Below are 23,691 nucleotides of genomic sequence, written 5' to 3' on the forward strand. Positions count from 1 at the left end.
TTATCAATGATTTTTGGATTTCAACAGGTATTCCTTGATAATATGTTCCGCTGCTGAGTTAGTGTGGATGCATATAATAAATCTACGCTGCTATGTCATTGATGATTCAGTTATTATACTTAGCTGCAATCATTTACATATACTCTGATGAATTCGGGATAATGTAGGATACTTACTTAGCATCATTGATTAACTTCTCTACTTGCATTAATTAGGTTACATCGTATTCGGAAATGTGTTTGTTGGCAATACGTTTTATGTTTAAGGCAAGATTGAAATCAGTGGAACTGCAGCTCATTTCAAAAAACCTTTCAAGTCAAGTGGGAAGGACGTAAGCAAATCTTAACAGAATTTCTGTTTGAAATAAATGTATACGCTTGCTTCATTCGACATACAAACTAGTACGCTCCGCGCGCTCGTTAAGGGGCTCCGCCCCTTAAAAACCCCGGTTCCGGCTTCGCCGTCTACATTTGTGGTTGCTCGAAGACTTTTAAAGTTCGAATAATCTCACCTCAGCTAGCTCAGGCCTGGCTTTGCCGGCCAGGGGGTAGGGAGGCGCCCCACTGATTCCTCGAAACGGCTTCGCCGTTCCTCGCTGATGGGCGGCTTCGCCGCCCAGGGGTTGAGTGTGAGTTGAGATGCGGGGAGTCTACAGCGGCTGCGCCGCTTGAACGACGGGCCGGCTTCGCCGCCCGAGGGTTACTGAAGCTCCCCCTCGCCTATGCCAGTTTTTCCTCGGAACGGCTTCGCCGTTTCTCGTTGTGGGGCGGCTTCGCCGCCTTCGGTTTGAGGAGCCCCCCAGCGGCTGCTCCGCTTAGTCCTCATTAATGCTCTTCTCCACCGAGAGGGGTGCCCAGGGAGATTCGGGGGGTTTTAATATGTTATGCATGCGGTCAATAATCGTCCACAGTGATCACGTAGCGATGATTGTAAATGGTAGTGCAATGCGGAGTAATAGTGGCGACAACTACCCATAATAGAAGAGTTAATGGCAAGTTTTTCATTTTTTGCGGGGGGATCCAACGGAATACCGGGGGTTTTATACTTGTGTTAAACCAGTGGTCACAAATCGTTCACACAAATTCCGTGCCGATAAGTCCTAGGGGTCCGGAACAGTGGTCTGACGATTCTTTTAACTGGAAAGGCGTTTTATTAGAAATTTTTTTGGAGGTTTCACGGGGTTATCCGGGGTTTTAATAAGTAGTAGGGGCACCGGTTAAATTGTGACGAAAACTATTCGGAAAGGAGACTAAAATTTTTTTATTTTTTTTCTGCGATGTTCCAGGAGGTGATCGGGGGTTTTCTGGTATTTTTTCCCATATGGTTTACGGTTGCTTGCCCTCACCAAATACTCCGGATCTAGAGCTCAGAGGGGACGGGTAGTGCGGCGTAATATTTGCGAGAAGTTCCCATATAGGAGACTAAATGACACATTTTACATTTGGGGGGGATTTCAGGGGGATACCGGGGGTTTAAATGTGTGTACTCCTGGCGGTCACCATCCATTCACATAAATTCCGTGGGAATGAGTCTTTGGGTGCGGCGGAATAATCACGAAAAGTACCCAAAAAGTAGACTTAAATGCAAAATTTTATTTATTGGGGGGGTGTATGTGGGTTTACCGGGGGTTTATAGATTTTTACTGCCAGCGGTCATCAATCGTCCACATTAATTCCGTAGCGATGAGTGGTAAGGATTGGAGAAGCGGCGGAATTGTGACGAAAAGTACCCGAAAAGGCTACTTATATGCAAATTTTAATTTTTTTGGGGGTTTCGGGGGGTTTAAAGATGACAATGTTATATGGTCACATCCATTTACTATCATATCTAAGAGAAGTTGCCCTATGACATCCATATTCCGAGAGTAATACAATAAAAAGTAAATCTCTCCCCGGAAAAAATTAGTAGTACCCGCCATTTTTATTTTTTCGCGGTCATATCGATTAAATCATTTATTAACTATTTATGTTTTCTGAAATATAATGCATAGCTGTATGTAACTACAAAGTTTGAAAGAAATCGGTGAGGTAAAAATTGACAAAATCCTATTATAATCTTTTGGAAATCGTAATTTTCGGTGATTTTCGGAATATTTTAATTTATTTCTGAGTAACCAAGGACGACGAAAGAAAATTGTTACCTACATTTCGTAGACGATGTTATGAACATATATAATAATCATTTTCGCTTTCGAACTCACAAAATTAGGCCGACGGTAGTGGAAATTATGGAATATTTTCCGAGAAATCAATTTTCGGACGCCATTTTGAAAGCGTTTAACATGGAAACTAACTTACAAAATTACATCAGTAGGTGGCGACATTTATTGGCTTTCGTAGCATACAATAATGGTCCATGTGACGGAAATGTATCGCCTGTATAAAGGTAAATAGTAAACGGACTCCCGGAAAAAAATGGGTAGTGTCCGCCATTTTAAATTTTTTGCTGGTTTATCGATGGCAAAATTGTAAAAATGTTTAAATTTTCTTAATCAAAATGCACACTTTTATGTATATAATAAGTATAAACGATATCAGTCGAGGAAAACTGGACGAAATCTTGTGTTAATCTTTTGGAAATTGTACTTTTTGGCAATTCTCGGCGTTATTTAATTTTTTTCTCGGCAACCAATGGTGACAAAAAGAAATTGTTGCCTAGGTTAAATGACTTATCATGTAACAATATACAATAATCATTTTCGTTGTGCAACACTAAAAATTAGGTCGATGGCAGCGGAAAGTATGAAGATGTTTCGAAAAAATCATTTTTTGGACGCCATTTTTGCGGCGTTAGACTTAAAATATAACTTTAAAAAATACACTGGTACGTGGCAATATTTATTAGCTTTCTAAATGTACAAGAACGATCCATGTATCACGCACGATTCGCGCGCAGTAAATTAAAAACCGGAAGACTGTACCCGAAAAAAGCCCGATTTCGGCCATTTTGTCGTCCTAGCGACGACACGTGGCGGAAACTTCCGGTTTTCGGATTTTTCCTCCGAATCATTTCCGGTTCCCCGCACGCGTGCCAAATTTCAGCTCTCCAGCACGTCTGGAAGTGGTCGGGAATTTGTATCCATCAGTGAGTCAGTCACCACAAGGGCTGTATATAATAGAGATACCGAGTTAGAAACATAATAACAAATAATAATAACTTATAAGGACGATACCATACCGAAGTCGCAGGCCACTCGAGCAACAGCATCATAATATTCCTATAGTATGTACTAAGCAGCCGAAACATAAAGTATGCGAAAGCCTCCGTGCTCAAGTTATAATCATATAAACGAATAAAATACTAAGATACCGAGAAAATGATTATTTTGATCAAAATTCGTTCAATTGAGAAGCACATGAAAGCAGCTCAGTGTTACAAGGATGACTAATCCGTAAAATTATCGCCTGACGATACTGAAATTGGAATAGCTCAGTGGATGAACACTAGGCTGGTAATTGCAGGGGCCCGCGTTCAATGCCCTCTTGTGTCCGAAATTTTTTATCCTCCTCATAGCCGTATTTTATTTTAAAGTTTTTTTTTTTTTAAATGTATGTTAAGAGGGTACCAAATGTTAATTTTGAGCATTTTTTTTACAGCAATTTCTAATTTAAATGATCGTGTGACGGGAATCCTGCGTTGTTAGCGCAGTAGGACGAATCATTGCGTTTCCCTTGAAGGAAATCCAATCAGAATCACTGGTGAATGTGATTCTCAGTGCTATAAGGTTTCCTTTACAGGTCCGTAACTGCTCATCATTATTAACCTTTGGGACGAGAACTATCGTAGTAATCTAAGGTTCCATATATGTAATTTCTTAAATAGATCAATTTTAGCTGATTAAAAAGAAAATCATGAATGATATTTTGCAGCGATTATGCTGTCCGTCTATGTAGTATGCTGCCTAATTGTCATCAACTTGTTGCCATTTCCTACCAAGTTAATTTTCATACAGTAAAGTTTTTCAGAATAATTTTACCCTTTTCCGTTTCGTATTTGAGCAGTGACGGAAACTTTTCTTAGAGATAGAAAAAGATATAAATTAAGAATTTTACTTTTAAAATTTAGACCTCAATATTCTATAATTATTTGTTTTTTTAGATATTAATTTTGATGGATAGGGACAAAATGTGAAACCAGCTGATCTTATCTAAAAAACCACGGCCCGGAAGCACCCGATTCAGCGTTAAGAGCTGAGGGAGCGGCTAAATTCTGTGCAAAATATTTTATCTCCCTAATCGATATTCTGGAATTAAAAAAGGGCGAATATTGGTTGAAATTGACTTTCAATTTAATCTCTGTCCGTTGTTGTTATTGAAAACCTTACCAATGGAGGCATACATGGATAGGGAAAAGTCGTACTATTAAGTCACTCATTAAGTTGGTTGTCCTTAATAATATAGTAATGACCGAAATATTAAAATGGAAACAATAACTAATTTATTATAACTAAAAAGAAGATTAATGCGACATGATCACTAAATATGTTACTGCTATCATAAAAATTTAAGACTCTCTTAGATATGTAAACAGTAAAAATAGAGGCACATTCTGCTAGCAACGATGAGGCCTAGCGATTTTTTTTTTTTTTTTTTTGCAATAAAAATTCCATTTTCCGAGGAAACATTTCCATTGGTGTAAATATTTTTGTCCAATTAACAAAAATTGATAATTTGATGATTAATGATAAATTGACAGCTTCAACCTACATGAAGAACTACATATTTAATGCCTATCAATTTAAGATAGTGGAGACGAATGAGCCGTGTTTTTTCCAGAAAATTGCCAGTTGATTTTTTTTCATTTATTAATTCTCCTATATCGAACAAATATTTCAACAACTTAATATAAAGTCTCCTGAATGACATTGAATCCCTAAAAAGTGTTACGAGCAAGTTGATTTCCGTGTTCCTAATGGCGAAATCGTGCCCCCGGCTGGCCTTATGGGGTTTACCATTGGAAGCCAGTCCTCATAGGTACCCACTCTTTTAACGGGTAAATATTTAAATTATCTTCTCCAGTGAACTACGAGTATAAAAATAATCTCAAACGCCGCGACGACGCAACAACATCTACGCTCGTTTACTCAACTGAGCATCGTAATGATTTCCTACGTCTCACTCCCGTGACATGATGACCCGTTTGTGAGTCGTTCCCGAGCTACCATGAAGATTCATACCCAGATAGTGATCATTCAAATGTAATGGTGGCCAGAAATCGGCAATGGAGCAAAAGTGGCGCTGCTCGATTTGTTGCAAGACTTTTGCAAATGATAGTACATTGGCATAATGTTGGCATATATGCAGACCTAAAATGGGCCAGTGACCATTCTGTATATAGAATATGAATCTAATTGTTGTGTTGCTACTTCTTAAGCTGATGTCCCACGGTCAAATTTGCATCAAATTTTGATACAACTGACGTGTATCGTGTCCCACAGTCAAAATTTCATCCAACTGCTTTTGGTCCTATCGTTTGGACCAAAATCGTTTTGTCCAAATGGATAGGACAGGTTCTAAATTTTCATCCAGTTGGATGTAACCAACCAAAATCAGGGCCTTTGCCAAAAGAGCATCGCCAAGCGCTGACAAGAAGGCCACACAGTTTAAACATATTTATCGTCTGCATGAGTATTTTAATTAATAAATATGTATATATTATCAACACAAAAATAAACTGTTGTATTCCACACAGTATGCATTAAAAACTCAACCGGTTTTCACCTTTTCAGTCATTATCATTATCATAAACCTCTTGATAAAGACCTGAAAAGGTCGAAACAGGTTGAGTTTTTTCATAAGTACTGTATGGAATACTAAAAGGTTTAGTTTTGGATTTATAATGTCACCATACCACGAAGTGAAATCACAAAACATTATTTCAAATATATATCTATAATATATACAACCCGATGCGTGACATATACCTCACTGACCACTGACTCACTGACCGATTCATGTACACAAATTCTCGACCACTTCCTGACGTGCTGGGAAGACGAAATTTTTACCGAAGGTGGGGGATGGAAAATGATCGGAGGGAAATCCAAAAACCCCGACTTTCCCCCCCGGAACCTCCCCCCCCCCACCCCTCCAAAAAGAATTTCAAAATGACGGAAAATTCGAATTTTCGGTACCTTCTGACCCTGGAACGGCTCCTGCTGCCTTTCAGTTCCACATAGGCGAATGAATGCTTCGGTTTTCAAAACTAGAAGAATGAGGCTTCCGTTTAAGGTCAGTTTTATCTCCATGTGTCTGTTAAAACCTCCGCTACGACTCTTCAAAGTTGTAGAAAAATCCTACTTTTCGTCGATTTTTTTGGTACCTCCTACACCCGATCTGCTATTGCTGCTGTACCTCTCCATAGCTGGAAATACTGTTAAATTACTATGAAAGAAGAATAATGATGCTTTCCAATTATGTTAGTTTTCATCTGCTATGCCGATGAACAGTATCCGCAAAAAAAAATGGTCAAAATTATCAAATTATTTCTTTAGAAAATTGCCTGCCAAAAAAAGACAAGACTTCCAAATTTGTTTACATAAATATCGTCTTTCGTTTGTTTTTTGTCCAAATGAGATGCATTGTGGTACACCCATGTCCCATTCATCAAAATTTTTGGTCCAAATTTTTATCTATTAACTCAAAATATCTGAGCTGCATTAATGGCTTGTTGCATTTTCTTACACCATTGTCTTAAAGTAATCTGTACGTATGTTAGCTACTGCCAGAGAGATAGGCAATGCCATTGGCATTCCATCTGTCTGTTCGTATAAATTATCGTTCCAAAAAATACATATTTTTTAGGCAAATTTATGCTAAATTCATCATATTCACATCAAATTTTTTCCTGAAGATTAGATTGTGGTACATGCATTTGAATGAACTCAAATGTTATCCGTCAGTGTTAATATCTAGTGTGTTATTAGTTGGGAGGAGTTATATTGCGAAAGAAAAAATGTGGGGGGAAAGAACAATTATTATTTAGTATTTTCTTCTGTGGAGGTAGTTCTTTAAGCAATGTTGTGTAAACCCTAAAATTCTGAATTAGTACGTGAGAAACAATTTGATGGTTTTAAAAGAAGGAAGTCAAATAAGTCAGAACAGAGTTACACTGCTATATTATTATCTTTAATATACGTCAGCACATGGCAATATTATGTACAGATAATAAAAGCATTGGTGTTAATAAATTGGCCATTATAATAACATTTAAACATAATATCTGTGCAAAGGTTAATTTATTGCAACTTGAAAATTCTATGTTGAAATGATAAGGAAATGCTGTTTGAAAAAGTGAGAAAGGTATTTTAGTATGTTTTAATGTTATTTAATTAACTTCACATTCTGAGTGGGTAGTCGATTGTCTTGGCCTCTATTTGGGTCATGTGTCCTGGCCCTCCTGATATTTTAGCTTTGATCCTGACAAAAGGTTTAGAAAACTTAACAGTTATGTGATAATTTTAATCCTGATAATACATATTGTTTTGAAGAATCAGAAACAATTTGCTAATTTTTCATGTCATAGTTGTAACAGTAAGTCGTAGATTTATCATATCATATTTTTTGTAGTAAGCAATACTTCTTAAACTATATATCTCATGTTTATTTTTAGAATTGGGTTTTTTCTAACTTTACCAACCCAAATGTTTGATGCATTATTTATGTTATAGGAAGTAACTACAAAAATCGAGGCTCAGATAGATTTGTGATGGATAATGAGGATGGTGACAGTTATGATTTCAAAGGTGGTCCAAAGAAAGGACAAAGTAAGTACAACTGAATTACTGTGCTCTTTTAGTCAAGGTATAAAATTATGATCTGGTGTTATTTCCTTAAGCAAATCTGGTGTTGAAAATTTTGGGTCTATACTTGATGAAATCAACTTATGTTGCCTTCATGCTTACAAACTACACTTCATGCAGCACTGGACTCAATTAACTTTTATTTTGAAGAAATTGCACTTTTTTTTGTATTGCACTTGTGCCTCTTTCAGTGCAATTTTGATCAGGACAATTTTGATTTAGCGCAGTGAAACATTCCTAATGCTGTTTTCTTGAATCATTTAAGCTTTCTCTCACTGGATCAAATGTGAACTAGCCATGAGTATGCACAAAATTATTTATTGCATTTTTATTATATTATTTTTATAAATACATTGTACACAAGAGTCATACCATTTCAGTTCATCCAGATAAAACACTCACTGACTCGGAAACTTAGCAATTTTCTTCCTTTCATGTAGGAATGAAACAGGAAAAAATTTCTTGGCTTTCTCTATCAGGTTTTTTCCCACAAATACATATACCTTTTTCTATGCACTTATTTAACGACCCTTGAAATATGGGTGGGAATTTTTTTAATCTCCTAGATCTTTGATATTTCACAATAAAGATTGTGAGGTTTTGGTTGGTATAATTATTTAATGATCTTTCACAGCATAAAATCAATAACAATAGCATTTTCTAACAATTCTAGCATAAAAAAACACCAAAAACATTTAAAAAGAATCTCTAAAGACATAAAGGAGGGGTGGAAACAAAAGTAAACATTTTTTCGCGACTGTTGAAAAAGGTTTGATGTTACAAAATTCGATATTACGAAGTGTCAATTTTCCGGTCCCACTGACTTCTTATAAGCAAGAGTTTACTGTATGTACTTATTCAAAAATATCCTCAGGGGTATTTAAAATTCTGGAAACTTATGTGTTTTATAAGATTTTAGAAACTTCTACATCAAGTACATGGTTATAAAATGTCAAGCTAAATATTATTCTAAAAATGTTAAAAATAAGAACCACCACTTTTGAATATAAAATTTGTGGTGCTTTGTTGTTAAAAGAAATGTTGGTGTAGACAAAAAAATTTCCTTTTAACGACTCTGGTAGTCTGTGTTGGGCCTTCCAAAAAATACTTCAGCTTTGTTGCTTGCCTTAAATTTTTTGTTTTCTTAATATATTTGTCTCGGTTCATTGCTGCATAGTGTTCAGGAACAATGCCATCTGGGTTGCTGACTTACCAAAGTTATTTATCTTATAATGAATGACTATAAGATGGCTGTGTGATGTAAAGTTTAGATTAACCCTTAACCACCTAGCATGGGTCACACAGACCTTAACAATTAAATAATAGTAAATACTTCTGCACTCCAGTGTTGTATTAACTTGTTCTGTACTTGTACCTCTCCCTCTCACCCCTTAGTGTCGTGCAACCACTCGCTGGGGTCAGACGTGCACGTGTTTGTCATGGGTTAGTAAAGTGTTTGTCATGGGTTAGTTAGTGAGTCTCTCAGACCCATGTCAGTAGTTTTTTACTAACCCATGACAAACGCGTGCACGTCTGACCCCAGCGATTCTGAGAGACCCATGTTAGGTGGTTATGTGATTTTTCTTAAAACGTTTATTTTTCATTGTTTTAGTGAAGAATGGCTCTAAATGATGATTCTATCGTGAATTGGTTCCTAAACCATTTGTAAGACGATGAAAACCTACCAAACGACAAATTTAGGTAAATGGAGTATGGTATTGGGCTAGATAATGTTTTGGGATAGAGTTGTCTGGCCGATTCTGAATGCGAAGGGAGAAATTCGGTGAGCAATAAACAGAATTCATCATCCCACAATACTGTTTCCTCAAATTTAAGTCAAAACAAAGAGTTTTCATTAGAAGATAAAATAACCTTTATCTTGCATTCGAAGGAGACCAAGGAGGAAGAGTTATTTCAGTAAGATTGGCTTTCGTAGGTAATCAGTCTCACAGTATTCACGATGAAGGACTTTACAACATAATATAGAAGTACAAAAGATTGAAAGCAGGTTCAAGTTTTCAAAGAAATAGGGTTGAACAGCTGATGAGACTGCACATGGAATGTCGTGAAAGCAATGTGAAATTGCAACATGGTATACTACGCATCCTCCATAGAGCGACCTCTCTATCAGGAGGCTCAAGGAGCAGAAATGCAGAAGAAAAGTTGGCGGTCCACAGAAATTTTTCAAGTTGCACACATAGTAAGAGCCGGAAAATATAATACATGTGTTTCAAATTCAATGCACCAATGTGCCTTGAATGCCTGTGTAAGCTGTGTTTTCGTTGCTGTGAAAAACTCTTTAAGTTGAGATTTTGCAATTTTGTTGATTTTTTATTTTAATTAAAGTTAACATTTTTTTCGAAGTTCATCGTTCATTGAAAATTTAAAAAAAGTTACTATGAAATATCTGTACTACGCGATAATTGTTTTGAATCTCATTTTTCAAAGATGTATTTTAAGTTTTCAAGTATGTATGTAAGCTTGAAGTAAGAGTTATTTACACTTATCAGAGTAAACAAAAAATAAAGTCCATTTTCATGTTTCTTTATTTTTAATACTTAGTTTAATGTGCTCCAAAACAGACTATTAATGAATAACCAAACTTTTGTGCGCACCTTTTATTAAATTGAAATATTTACCTCTGAGGTCTTACAGACCCATGGTATATGTGTGACAAAAATATATGCTAGGTAGTTACGGGTTAAATATGTAACTACTAGGTCAATCCATTTCAAATCATCCAGGCAATGTTGCTCAACATTTTGTGTTTTCCTGATTTTTTTATCATGAGCTTCCTGTAGGTAGACAGTCACAAAACACTACTTGTAAATAATTTATTAGCCATATTTTCATGGCAGCCATTTTTAAAAGGATGACTGGGAAAATTTCGATGATAAAACTCGGTTATGAATATCTCACAAAAAATTAAGACTGTGACACTAATACATTTAAAGTAGTGGAGCAGTGAAAATGCTATACCATTCTACACCTGAGTGGGTGAATTTCATATGCCTGTTGCAAGGTATGGGGTAAGCTCTCACGTAAGTGTTGAATTCTTTACCTAGTGATTTGTGAATTACTGATTCTGAGTCAGAATTACAAAGAGCCTCACTTCAAGCAACCCTTATATTTGAAATCATCATCCATGTTAGTGTTGCACAAAATTTCCCCATGAGCAAGGAGAACTTGTTTTTGTGAGCATGTGAATTTCTATTTTTATTAGCCATATTCTGCTTTGTTTTATTGAAATACCAATTTAATAACTATTGTGGATACTATTTGTCAGTATTTGAAAATAAAGTGAGGTTAATATTATTGATGGGAATCTTTATTTTGCAAGTTAGTTGATTGTGTTTACATGTTTTACAATCTTGGTAGGGTTCTGATCCAGCTTATAGGACATTTTCTTCGTGTTTTTATAACATGTGCAGTATCTCATTATATTACTTCAAAGTATATGGTAGATTTTACTTTCCATCTTGCATAGTGTTTTTGGGGTGGGAAGTTTAAGTAAAGTAGAATTAATTAGGCTAGAGAGTTGGGGATTGTTTGGGTGATAGGATTGGAAAGTGATAGGCATGTATTGGAACAACAGATAATGGAGACTTAACTGTAAAAAGTCTTATATTTTGCTGTGGATAATTTGGATACCTCGTACTGTTTCATGTGTTTTTGAAGCATTTTTCATTCTTCTATGTTTCAGTTAACAGAAAATCAAATAATTTTACCGAAAGACCTCAGAGGAATAGGGAAGCAGAAAGTTATAACAGTAGTGACCGAGGAAATAGTTATGAAGTTGCTGGAGCCCTTTCTACCTCTAATGACAGTAAGTATGTGCTTGAATGAAGGATATTGAATAATAATTTTTGAGAAGACAGGCTGAGTACTCCACACAATGCTAAGGGCAAACAATAAGTGTTTGCTTATGTAATTAAATACTTGCTACGACTAATTTTCAAGATTTAATGGAATGTGAATAATAAAAGGATCAAGAATTTGCATCAAAAGTATTTAAGAGCACTGGAAAATGTTATAATTCATCAAATCATCTCAACAGTTTTTATTATTGTAAGTCTTCATAAGTTAACTGAAGGTATGAATGACTGTGGGAACTGAGAGGTGAAGCTCTGGGTATATGTAATTGAGTCCTTGAAAGAATGTGTGCATTTAGAGACTACTGAGAGTACTTGTCATATTGTTCATCCTGTGTATAAAATCTTCACTTAATTTTCAATGAATGTTTAATAAGAAGTCAATGGCTTTGGTAGATTAATGGAGTATGTTGAGATGCTAATGGGGTTCAACATCAGAAAAAATGGAATGAAACTATCAAACCTGATTGGTTAGCTGAACCTCCATTGACCATACCATTTATTTATCCCTGACATTAGTTCCTGCCTTAAAACTTGTCTTGTTTTTATTATTTTTTTCTGCTATTGTACCTTAATTGCTAAAATTTGATTTGTTAATTAGGCACTTTGGCCACTAAAGGGTAACTGGCCATAAAAAGTTGAAATCTTGATACATATTCTATATTTCAGTGGGCCCTAAAAATGTAAGAACACCTAATGGAAGAAATACTGGGGGCAGAGAGCACAGAGCTTCAGAAAGGGACTATGAAGAGAACACAAGAAGAAGTATTGATGGATCACGTAAATATCCTTTATTTAGTTCTTGAATACGTAGTGTTATTCTTCGTTGTGATAAAAAGCTGCTGTGGACCCTTTGTATTATGAAAGTAACAGTACAAAAAATTGAAGTCCTCTAATTACTAATCGTTTAAAACAGTAAAAAATTGATTTATACCTTTTTGAATTTGGAATGAATTTTTAATTTTGTTTTTAACAATAGGCAGTTTTTGCCATTTCTCTTCCCAATATGGATCAGCCTAGTGGTGTTGTTTCAATTTCTTAATTTTTTTAGTGGTTGCTACCTAGGAAGGAATATAATGGTGGTATGAGAATAATTTGACATGATTTCATAGCATGGAATAGGATTCTGATTATTGACTGTACTCGAGGTATTTGAAGAAAAGTTGTTTGATAGTTGTTAATTAGACAAAGGTGCCGGAATTACCTTTGTAGCAGTGTTTAAATGCATCTATGTATTTTCATTTTAGAATAGTATACATTTTTCGATAAATTTATTTTTTCCCTTGTGTGATAAGGGTTCTTGTTTATCAGGTTTCTTAGTTGATTGAGGTGGGTTAAAATTGTTTGCAGTGAAATTCAGATTTTAGTTTTTATAAAAGGAAGTAGAGTATTGGTATTGGTTCCTGTAATGGTATCCTTCTGCATAGTCAATTTGTGTAATCTATCTACTATGAAACTACCACATAATAAATAGGGTAGTTTCCTTCATCAAAGAAAACGAAAGTCATTGATTGTGATTCGTTACCCACCATTAGTGTATTCATAATATTATTCATAATATTCAGAAATACGTCACACAGTAGTTTTCCCGGCATTCATACTTACCCGTCACATTTTCGCGCACTTGAAAATTTTCGCTTTTCATTTAATCGCGAAAAATAGATATCGTCATTCAAAAATCTAAAAGCGTGAAATACGTACTCCAGGAGTAATAATCTTTCGATTTAGGCAATAAAAAAATAATTGGAAACCACCCTATTGGTTATTAGGGGTTAGGTATATGGAGGTGCTTGGCTTGTTGCGTTTAACATTTTCACTGTTGTGAATGTACATGGTGTGATTGCACGGTAGGATGCTGTGAACATATGCTTTCATTCTCCCTTGTGTGCTTTGGACAAACTTTTCATTTTTCATACCTTCACTCCTTCTAGGAAAGATTGCCTTATTCTCAGAACATTAGTGATAAGGTTTTAGGAAAAATTCCTCTAATTTGGTGTTTAGTGAAGTGCTTTTGCTGTATATCTACTAATATGTCATCATAAAATTATGATAGTAAAAGTATTCATTTACAGGTGTAAAGAACCCAATTTAAATTCTTACATTGCTTGAAACAATATACATATACAGTAAGTCCTCTACTTACGATCATTCAACTTACAAAATTTCAGAGATATGAATATTCAAAAAATTCAAGTGCACCCAAATTTTCAAATTTTGGCCTTTGAGGTTTGCCGATGCAACGCAGTATGGCATAGAGGAACTCACCCTTTGGGCAGAGTGTAAACAAAGTATCTATTAGACCATTGTGAAGTCAGGACTATTCCGTGTTACATCCATTCTTTCTTCCCAGTGAAATTTTTTCAGCTCCAATCGTGTTGCACAAGGAGCAAGATCAGTTTGTCACCATCGTGAGTTAATGCAAATTTGCAATTCAGTGTTGCATTCAGCAAGATAACTACACATTACGATGCCTTGCTTAAGTTTATCAACGTATGAACTAGGTCTTAGAATGCATCTTGTTCGTACGTCAAGGACTTACTGTAGTTTTACTGTACATTGATGCTTGTAATGTGACTTATAAGCTGTATTTCTTTCTGGTTTTAGCTCCGAGATTGGTGAAAAAATCTCCAAGAAGCAAAGTTGACTCTGGTACATTAGAAATTGGTGAGTATCTTGTGTATTTTCTCAATAAATAACTATAAAAAAAATGGACAAAACTCCTTTCTGTCTCATAATCCCAACTCACGGCTATCTCTGTTTTATTTAAGACTCTACCACAACATTTTTGCCACAATCAACAACATTTGCATCCCTTGGTAACATTTGCTTGAGTGCCTTTATGAATCATCAGTATAAAATACAAAGGAATATTAAATAGTGCATGAAATCTTCAAATGATAACATCATCAATTATCAACTTACATAAATTTATGGAAATTCAGAGTTCTTGATAATAATACTACGATTGACTGATCAAATTCGATATGTTAATCATGTTTCATGGTCAGGCATGCGCAGACTCTTAGTCTACGCATTTCTCTACACACGAATATTTGAAGTGTAGTAGAGTGCAACCTCGATAAAACGAGACCCCACGGTGCTCAAATAAGCTCTCGCTAAAGCGAAATGTTGCTTTACCGGAGGTGGCGCAAATAATAGCCAAATTACCTATTGCAAACAGTCATATAGGAACAGGAGTGGTGCAGAGACAGAGAAATTTCTATCCGATAAACGTAAGCATAAATCCAGACGAAAGGTGATTTTTCTTTGCATCACTAAATTTCCTTGCTTAACTATCCAAACAATTTATAAGCGCCATACTGAATAAAAATCATGCAAAGCGTTGCTTTGTCAATCATTAGGCCAATGCACAACCGACGAAGTCATTTTTCTACATACTTAATTAGTGCATTTACTTGATCATTCTATTATTTTGGTAGTTTCCACTGAAAATTAAAAAAATAACTGATAAAACTGTATCGCGGTTATTTAATGCCACAAATGCTTCCATTGGTGTGTGTTTATTGTACGTTATGCGGTAGTTAATATATCAACAGCAGCTATTGAAATAACATATCGCATTTGTTTCTGCAGACGGAAACGGTGGAAGGTTGTGTAACGACCCTGTCTCGGAAGACTTTTTCTATCATTTGATGTAATTCTTCATTATCTACCTTAAAAATTTTGCTAAGCGTGCAAAATGATGTGATTAAAATTGCTGTTGTTAAAAAAAGTTCCTTTTTGAGTGTTACGCTCGCGATGTATTTGAAATGATACACTGAGTTTACCACAGCACTCTAATAAAAACGATTTGAAGTAAAATTGGTAATATAAGAAAAGATATTAACATGATACTATTTCACGAAAAAATATAACGCAGATATTATGCTGATGTCACTTAAGTAAAAAAAGCAAGATGCAAAAAACTGATACGAATATAACTCACATGGGTAATATTTGCGACAAAGAAACGGAAAGGCATAAGCATCTGATGGACCCAAAGGTCAAAATTAGCCCAGGAATAAATTATTAGAGCAGCATAAGGCTTTGTTTCATTTTATGCAATGACAAATATATTCAAACATTAACACATCTCCCTCTCCCACTGTCATCATCCTCCCATTCCCATCCCACTGATAACGGTGCTTAACAATAGAAGTACATAAAAGAGGAGTGTGCGGAGCGTACTCAAGGCCATGAATCACACAAATACTTGAATGTATATTGGCTTTAGGTGTTGTAGATCTGACGAACATCTTGTATTTTTAGTTTATTAAACAGATAACACAAAGCATATTAGTTGATGCTTGCTCAGCAGTGCATCACCCTCAAGAAATATCTGTCGTAAAACGGAGCATACCCAGTAGAAGGAACTTTTTGACCTCGCAAAATTCAATTTTTTTTACTTGTATAACATAGGCCATTTGGCGGTACAAAGACTATCACTCTCAAAAACGGGATTCTCGTAAAAAAAACTGTACTCGCAAAACCGGGCTTCCACTGTATGTATGTTGCTAGGAAAGTGTAAATGTGAAATATGTTTAGAACTTTTTAAACACCTCATTAATTCTGATAAATATTGCAACAATGTGGCTAGATTAAACCTTTCGCCTTGAATTCTGCTTGAGTTTAATATTTGGACTAGTGTGTCATGCTGTTTAAAATGATTCTAAAATTTTGATGAGTAGGATAATAAATATTTAATGCACCCATTGAAATAGATATTTTCCCTAAAACAATCATTATTTAAAAAAGCTGATGTTTTATTGGTTTGCCCGAATCCAACTTCGTTATTCATGATATGCAAGTGCCCTATATTTATGCACTCAAAATATGTAAATAATCATGTGTTAAGTAATAAATATTGCATACTTTGCTGTTTCAGTTGATGGTCCTCCAAAATTAGTTAAGGGGAGTGAATATTATGGAAATCGTCTTAATGTAGAGGAATCAACCACTCGGTCATTAGCATTAAGAGCTGCACATGATGAAGGTAGGTGGTATTTTTAATATATTCTGCAATAATCATTCTTAATAGCTTGCTCTACAATTTATCCATATTCTTATAAAGGTCACCCCAAAATTAAAAAAAAATCTTCTCATCATTAATAATTATAATAACAATAACATACAATAAAAATTTTTTTGTAGAATTAAAAATCCATGTATAGCAGACTCCCGATTATCCGGCTACGGTTTATCGGTGTTGCTGCTTATCCCTGCTTGAGTTTTACACCTTATGATGTTTTCCGCAATCTTTATAAAAAAAATTAGTCAGACACAAAAGCACTTGGGTATTTGCATTTGAATGCAAGGCTACCCCGGACTTATTGTTTCCATTAGAATCCTCTTCGTAAGAGGGAATTATTTTATTTACTTTTCGGCAAGGAATGTTTCAAGTTTACTTGGATGTCTGCTCTAGCGTGCAGACGACGATCAGCGGCAGGGAAAAAAATCTAGATTAATTTTAGAAGATTCCTCAATGGTTAACCAATTGCAAATTAAGGGAAATGTTGTCTACAATCTATGGATGTAGATTTCATAACGCAAATGTACAATTATTGCCGTGGCCTAGCATTCAGTTGAATATGGCCCAATGGGAATGGAGATTTTGTCGCACTCGGACATATCAATGCCAAGACTATTCAAGGTCAAACTGGAGAGGAAGGGAATGGAAGAAGTGAAGGTAGTGAGGGAAGTGGAAATACAGAAAGCATGTGTCATAGCCAGGCACTCGCCTGAGTAGAAAATTGGCCAAAAGTCCTGGTTTCGTATAACTACTGCTCACCGATGGGATGATCGCTCAGTCATTACCTTCACAGAAGCTCCTTTTTCATGTTATCTAAACATAATGGTGCGTGATCGCAGAACTGCGTCCCGCATCAATTGCATACTGGGCAACTTGCACGAGATGCAACTACGCAGCGTGGTGCCTTACAGTGTAGTTTCCGACTTTGTGCAGTGGTTTTGAAGTAATCCTACCAACCAATTTTCTGAATGTGTGATCTTGCATACATGGGTGTTCGGTTTTCGGAAACCAGATATTACATGGAGCAGTGGGAATAAGAGTATAGTCACGTTTTCGCCACTAAAATGATCGCAGTCAGGAAAATAAAGCTCATAATGATTCTTGAAAGCAATCTAAAATAACAGGCAATGTGGATAAATGATAATAAATTGTTTGATTTACATAAATTATGAAAATTACATGAAATGTAAGTGAAAGTTTGAATTTTTCGTGTTTTCTGATTATGTAGTCGTGTTTTTCGATTATTCGTGCCGCCTCTCCCCATCATTAGCCTGGATAATTGGGAGTATGCTGTTGTATCCATGGCATGTCAGACATGTGAAGGGTCAATGCTTTAAAAGTATGGTAAAGTCATTGTGACTAAAGAACATATGGTTGAACAAAAAATATTGCAACTTCAATTAAAATATTTTGTGGATATACCTGTACAAGGTTTATAACATAATGCAGTTGATTTTATTGAAATATGTCCTCATCCTAATAGCATCCAAGGTGGGTGGTATTTTACTTGTGTAGGGGACATTGATATTAGTGAAATCTTTCTAGGTAAACTCCTGGGTCAGTTGCTCAATCTTCTTTTTAAGTTTTGTCAACAAAAGCTGTAGTCATCCTCCTTGACCTGTATTTTGTGCAGTGAAATTCTTATATCTTAAAAAACCATTACTTCCTGCTGGTACATGTGTTTTCCATGGGTTGGTTCTTTCCTGACCAATTCTGTTCAGGATTTGTCTCCATGCTTGGCTGAGGTAGAAAATGCTATCTCCATTCATCTTCTTCCATTCAAATTTAAAATCATTTGCCTCCTTAACGTTTCTGTCCCAGAATCTGTTGACTTAATAGAATATTTTTTCTTGTCTAAGCTTGTGGCTGTGTATGAGGTGTTCTGCAACCACTGGCGCTGGTTGCCATAGTGATGTACCCCATTCATGTTCATTAAGTGGAGTCGTAATAGTCTTTCCTGTATCTCTTTAAGATTCTACTCATTCTCGTGGAATCAGGTTAAGAGGATTTCATGTCACGTGAGTCTTTCATCCCACGTGAGTCTTTCATCCCCTGGTTTCCTAGCCAAATAAACATCAAATTATGGAATAAAATTTTTAGTAATTTACATAAAAAGTCATGATGGGTAGTTGGAAAGCGGAAGTATGTAGTTTTGAAATGCATCAGTTGGGTGGTGTAAATTAATTACAAAAGAGGAAACTGATGACTTTTATAGTACCTAAGCTATTTTTTGGAATTATCATCTGAAATTAAGTAGCCTTTGAGCCACTCTCACACAAGATTTTCAAATGGTGTTGGTGCCTAAATGGTCCATCCAAGATCTTTTCCAATCCAGTTCTATACTTTTAAGGTAAAATACATTTTGGCTGAAGTAATAGCTCAGCTTCTCCCAACAAAACACATAGGTGATTTATTGCACTTATGTTACTTTTTAAGGAAGAGGTTACATGTTCTTCATTTTGACATTTGCCAGTTGTTCTTATACTTGGATGAGTTGAATCTTTGAAATTCTGGAAATTCCAGGCATCTAAGGTTTTCCCCGTGGTACTACTTATACAAGGTAGGTCGTTGCACATCCAGTGGTGACAACATTGGATTGCATTTACAATTTTGTATCAACAAGTTCATATCAACATCTAGGTAGCCTAGTAGTGTTTTTTACTTTCACAAGAAAATGAGCGTTATTTACAAGTACATATTTCTCTCGAATCAATCTAATCAATGAACTCGACTGACAAACATTTCAAGTTATTCTACATTGTCATACAGTCAAGAGCTAATGGTGACGGCTACTTTTAATGCAACCATTGGATGAGTTGTGATTTTTGTGAAAGATCTTTGCATCTCAAAACACCAGGAAGAAATATAGAACCACGTATGTCAAGATTATGTGATACCACTCATTCCTAGACATAATCCCCACTTTCATAAAATAGAATTTTTTCTAGCTCATCTCTCATTTTAATGGATTTGAATAATGATTTTTTCAATATAATTTTTTATATGATAATATGCCTTAGAAAAAGAAATTGTGTTTGATTTTTGGATGTAACATTTGGTCTTACTTTTTTTTATATTTCAGTTTGGAGAAACCATCCTTTACAATCAGAAATGAAGTTGAAGGAAGTAATACTTACAAACTTTGATAAGATTCCATCAAGAAAAGATATATATGATCTTTGTTTGCCTGTGAAACCACTCCATGTTTCTTTTGGGGTGACATTATCTAAGAGGTATATTAATTAATTATAGCATAATTCATAATTAATCATAGATAGCATAATTCATAATTAATTATAGCTTTGTTTCAGTCAAACACTTTTTTCTCTTATTGTGTCAGAAGGGAAAAATATTGTCTTTATCATGAAAAATCATTGATCATTTTCTGAAATTAACACTGGGAAGAAAAATCAAATGCTAAATTTTTCATTGTGAGTTCAAGTTTACGTGAACGTCTGCTCTCAAATTGCAGGAGACGACGAGTGATGGGGAAAGTCCCTATTTAATTTTATAAGATTTTTCAATGGTTAACTAATCATAAATTAAGAAGCGTGTTATCTTCGATCTTAAAATGTATTTTTCATATTGCAAATTTGCATTTATTGCTGTAGCCTTGCATATGGTTGAATATAGCCCAATGTAACCAGAGATTTCGTCGCATTCATTCATGTTTACACAGTGACCAGTCAAGGTCAAACTGGAGAGTGAAGGCAGTGCGGGAAGAGGGAGTAGAGATTGCATGAGTCACAACCTGGCACTTGCCTGCGTAGACAGTTTGCCATAATGTCAGGTTTCCTAGAATTGCTGATGCGAGGTGGTGTGATTGCATATGAGTTGCCTTTACAGTGTTCCTGCTTTCAAAGCATCGCGGGGCACGGTCGTGCTCAGTGATCATGGGTCCGCTTTCCGCAGCAGTTACCTCCCTGGCACCTTGTGCTAGATGCGACTCCTTAGTGGTGCCTGATAATGTAGTTTCTGGTGTTGCACAGTGGTTTTGAGTCATTCGTGCAAACCACTTTTCTTACTCCATGGTAACGCCACGAATGCTTGGTTTTTGGTCTTATATGGAGCAGTAGAAAAACGAGTAATTACATTACGGGTATTGCCACTAAAAAGATTGCCGTTGGGTAAAGAAAGCTCTCTAGAGTCTGGGAAGCAATCAAAAATAACAGACATGAGCAAATATAATAATAATTATTAGATTCACATAAATTATGAACATCAAATTACATAGAAATTAAAGTGAAATTTTGGATGTTTCGTGTTTTCCAATTATATTTGTGACCTTTCCCCATAGGTAATTAGCCCATATAATCAAGAGTTTGCTGTGCTCACATGATAGTATGGTTATCGTAATCGAGGTAGGCGAGATATAATGGAATGATATTCTGATTAATGAAAAAAGAGAGATGGCAATTTTCCACAAATTTATTTGACAAAATTTGATTAAAGGTGAAAAACTTTGCTATTGACAGATTGTTTTCCCAAGTTTAGTCCATGTGGAGACTGTTATGTGAAGTTTCCTAATTATAAAGATTCAATATGGAAGGTTAGCCTCCAACCGTTATGCATGGGAAGGGCCGGGCACTGGAGCTATGACTTACTTATAAGGAAGTCTAAGTAAAATTTTGCTTTATGGAGGTGTGATATTAAGAGTCAATCTGTACATCTTTGTTCTGCAAAAGCTTAATCCATTTAAACTGCATGTTCAATCAGATTTCCCTGTTTTTAGTTGGCATCTGATGAAGTTTTTTTTTAATTGCAGTATCTATTGTCGAGTGTTGGTTTCATCAGATGCAGAGGTTAAGAAACTCCACATGTTGAGTGGTGAGGAGGTGTATGTTACCACTTTGGAGGAACTTTTGGATGAATTATTCATTAATGATGATGGAGATTGATGAATTGAGTTACAGTGGAATATATTATGTTGGCAAGTCATTAAATACTTTATTTTTACATTATTGACAAAGGCTTGAAGTAATAAAGTCTTATTTCTTATCTTGCCTTATAATTTTTTCTTCAAGCATGTCCTAATGTCATAAGCTTAGATGCTTATGTATTGTGATGTAAAATAAACAAGAATATATATAGTGTTCTTACATTTTTACTCGGGGAGAATGTGCTTTATTCAGATATAAGTTCCCAGTTTTCTTTTCCCTCGATAACAGTACATACCATGAATCTTTTTTCTATGTAGGAAGACACCTTTTCTTTCATCCTGCAGTGGTACACCATGTAAAGGCTTCATATCCGAGCTTCAACATGGCTGGCTCTTTTACACTGACTTAAGAGTCCGTGGATGGAAGCACTAACGGGGTGATTCTTTCCTCTGCATCTATATGCAAGGGTGATAATTATTGTATTATCATCTTTATTCAACCAATTTCTTACTGCCTGAGTATGAGCAGAGCTATGATTCCATTGATAAAGTATATTGAGGGGAAACTGTTTTGTAATCTTCCACCCATTAAAATAATAAAGGAAGAATATGTCAGTGTTCAACATGCTTTCACTGTGGTAGAAAGGGACTATAGATGGATGTGTTCCATTTTCTAAGATGGATGTGCAATTAACTAAGTCTCATTTAATGAAAAACTAAAGTGCTATAAAAAATGATAGTCTGAAAACTACCAGAATTCACTGCCATAAATGTTGTAATCTGAACATAAAATCTTTATGAGAAACATTATTTGACATAGCTATTTTGCACCCTACTAAAAACATTTCTTTGCCTGAAACAGCTTCAGTAATTTGGAAGAATTCAGTGAATATTTCCGGATGGCAAGTATCAACTTCCTGCATGGAATAAAGCCAGAACTAAACGAATGAGTAGATAGTTACAAAATCAGAAAATACGGCATTTTTTGTAATCACAACAACTTGCATTTTGAGGTATTATTGGGCCAATAGCTTATCTGGTGGGAAGGATTTCATAGAATTGTTTTATAAATTTGGATATACATATTGGTAGGGAACCAACCGTATTTGATGAAGTTACATATGTTCTTCTCGGAAAAAATCAAGAAATTGGGCTTGAAGTTAAGAAAATATTTCCTTGAATGATTAAATAAAGCTGATTTGAGAAGTAAAGCATACTCCAGATTATCCTGTTGCGGATAATCCATGTTGTAGATTATCCTTGTTTGAGTTCCACACTCCTTTAATGTTTTCCGTGACCTTTATAAAAAATGAAATCAGGCGCAAAAGCACCAGGACTATTGCAATTTCATGCAAGGCTACACCACAATTCCATACAAGGCTTAGTATTGCCATTGTAGTTCCCTTCATGAAACGGAAATATTTTATTTATTTGCTGAGAAGGAATATTTCAAGTCTACTTGGATGTCTGCTCGAGAATTGCAGGTGACTAATGGTGGGAAAACTCTCTTTAATTACATTAAATTTCTTGCATTCCATCTTCAGCATAATATACTTATCTTCATTGTTCTTCAACTACTTTGTATCTTACAATAAACAATAATAGGAATATATCAGGTAATGGCTGTGGAGAGGGTAATCAGATTCTTGGATGGCTGGCTTCTCAGCTTAAGGACCAGGGTTTTAATCACAGTAGAGGCAGAGATATATTTGATATGAAGCCCGATTTGTACAAAGGTGATGGGTGGAATTTATTTGTACGGTGTGGAAGTGTTGTACTCAGCCTTTTACATGGGAATATAAATGTTTGGGTGTCTTTGCACATGATAAACTGTGGAAACCTTAAGGCGGAAGGTGTTAGCCCTGTTAAATGATTTACCTAATTTGAGTGATGAGTACGATACTATTGACGTAGCTCAGGGGTCTCCAAAATATGGCCCACGGAGGGCTTTCATCCAGCCCGTGCACTCGTTTCAATTAGCATGCGATTCTCTCTTTTTTAACTCTGTGAGACGCCGCTAGGAGCATTGCAGCGCTGTACTGCACGCCAAAGTTCCCTTCAATTGTCAGTAAATATGAAATACGCCACCAGATACTTAAGTAGACGTTGG

General features: G+C 35.6%; 1 protein-coding gene across 3 annotated transcripts in view; it reads left to right on the forward strand.

Annotated features, from left to right (window-relative positions):
- The window catches only part of LOC124156001 (serine/arginine-rich splicing factor SC35-like), a 50,290-nt gene extending 28,475 nt beyond the window's left edge, over nucleotides 1-21,815 (forward strand). For all 3 annotated transcript variants that reach the window (XM_046530280.1, XM_046530277.1, XM_046530279.1), the window contains 7 exons: nucleotides 7,670-7,765; nucleotides 11,505-11,627; nucleotides 12,343-12,453; nucleotides 14,278-14,337; nucleotides 16,559-16,666; nucleotides 19,785-19,935; nucleotides 21,468-21,815. In XM_046530280.1, coding sequence (XP_046386236.1) covers nucleotides 7,670-7,765; nucleotides 11,505-11,627; nucleotides 12,343-12,453; nucleotides 14,278-14,337; nucleotides 16,559-16,666; nucleotides 19,785-19,935; nucleotides 21,468-21,600 — 782 coding nt within the window. In that variant the 3' untranslated portion in view covers nucleotides 21,601-21,815. The remainder of the gene's footprint in view (nucleotides 1-7,669; nucleotides 7,766-11,504; nucleotides 11,628-12,342; nucleotides 12,454-14,277; nucleotides 14,338-16,558; nucleotides 16,667-19,784; nucleotides 19,936-21,467) is intronic.
- The last annotated feature ends 1,876 nt before the right edge of the window (nucleotides 21,816-23,691 follow it).

The sequence above is a fragment of the Ischnura elegans genome, chromosome 3 (genome assembly GCF_921293095.1).
Source record: "Ischnura elegans chromosome 3, ioIscEleg1.1, whole genome shotgun sequence".
NCBI classification, from domain to species: Eukaryota; Metazoa; Arthropoda; class Insecta; order Odonata; family Coenagrionidae; genus Ischnura; species Ischnura elegans.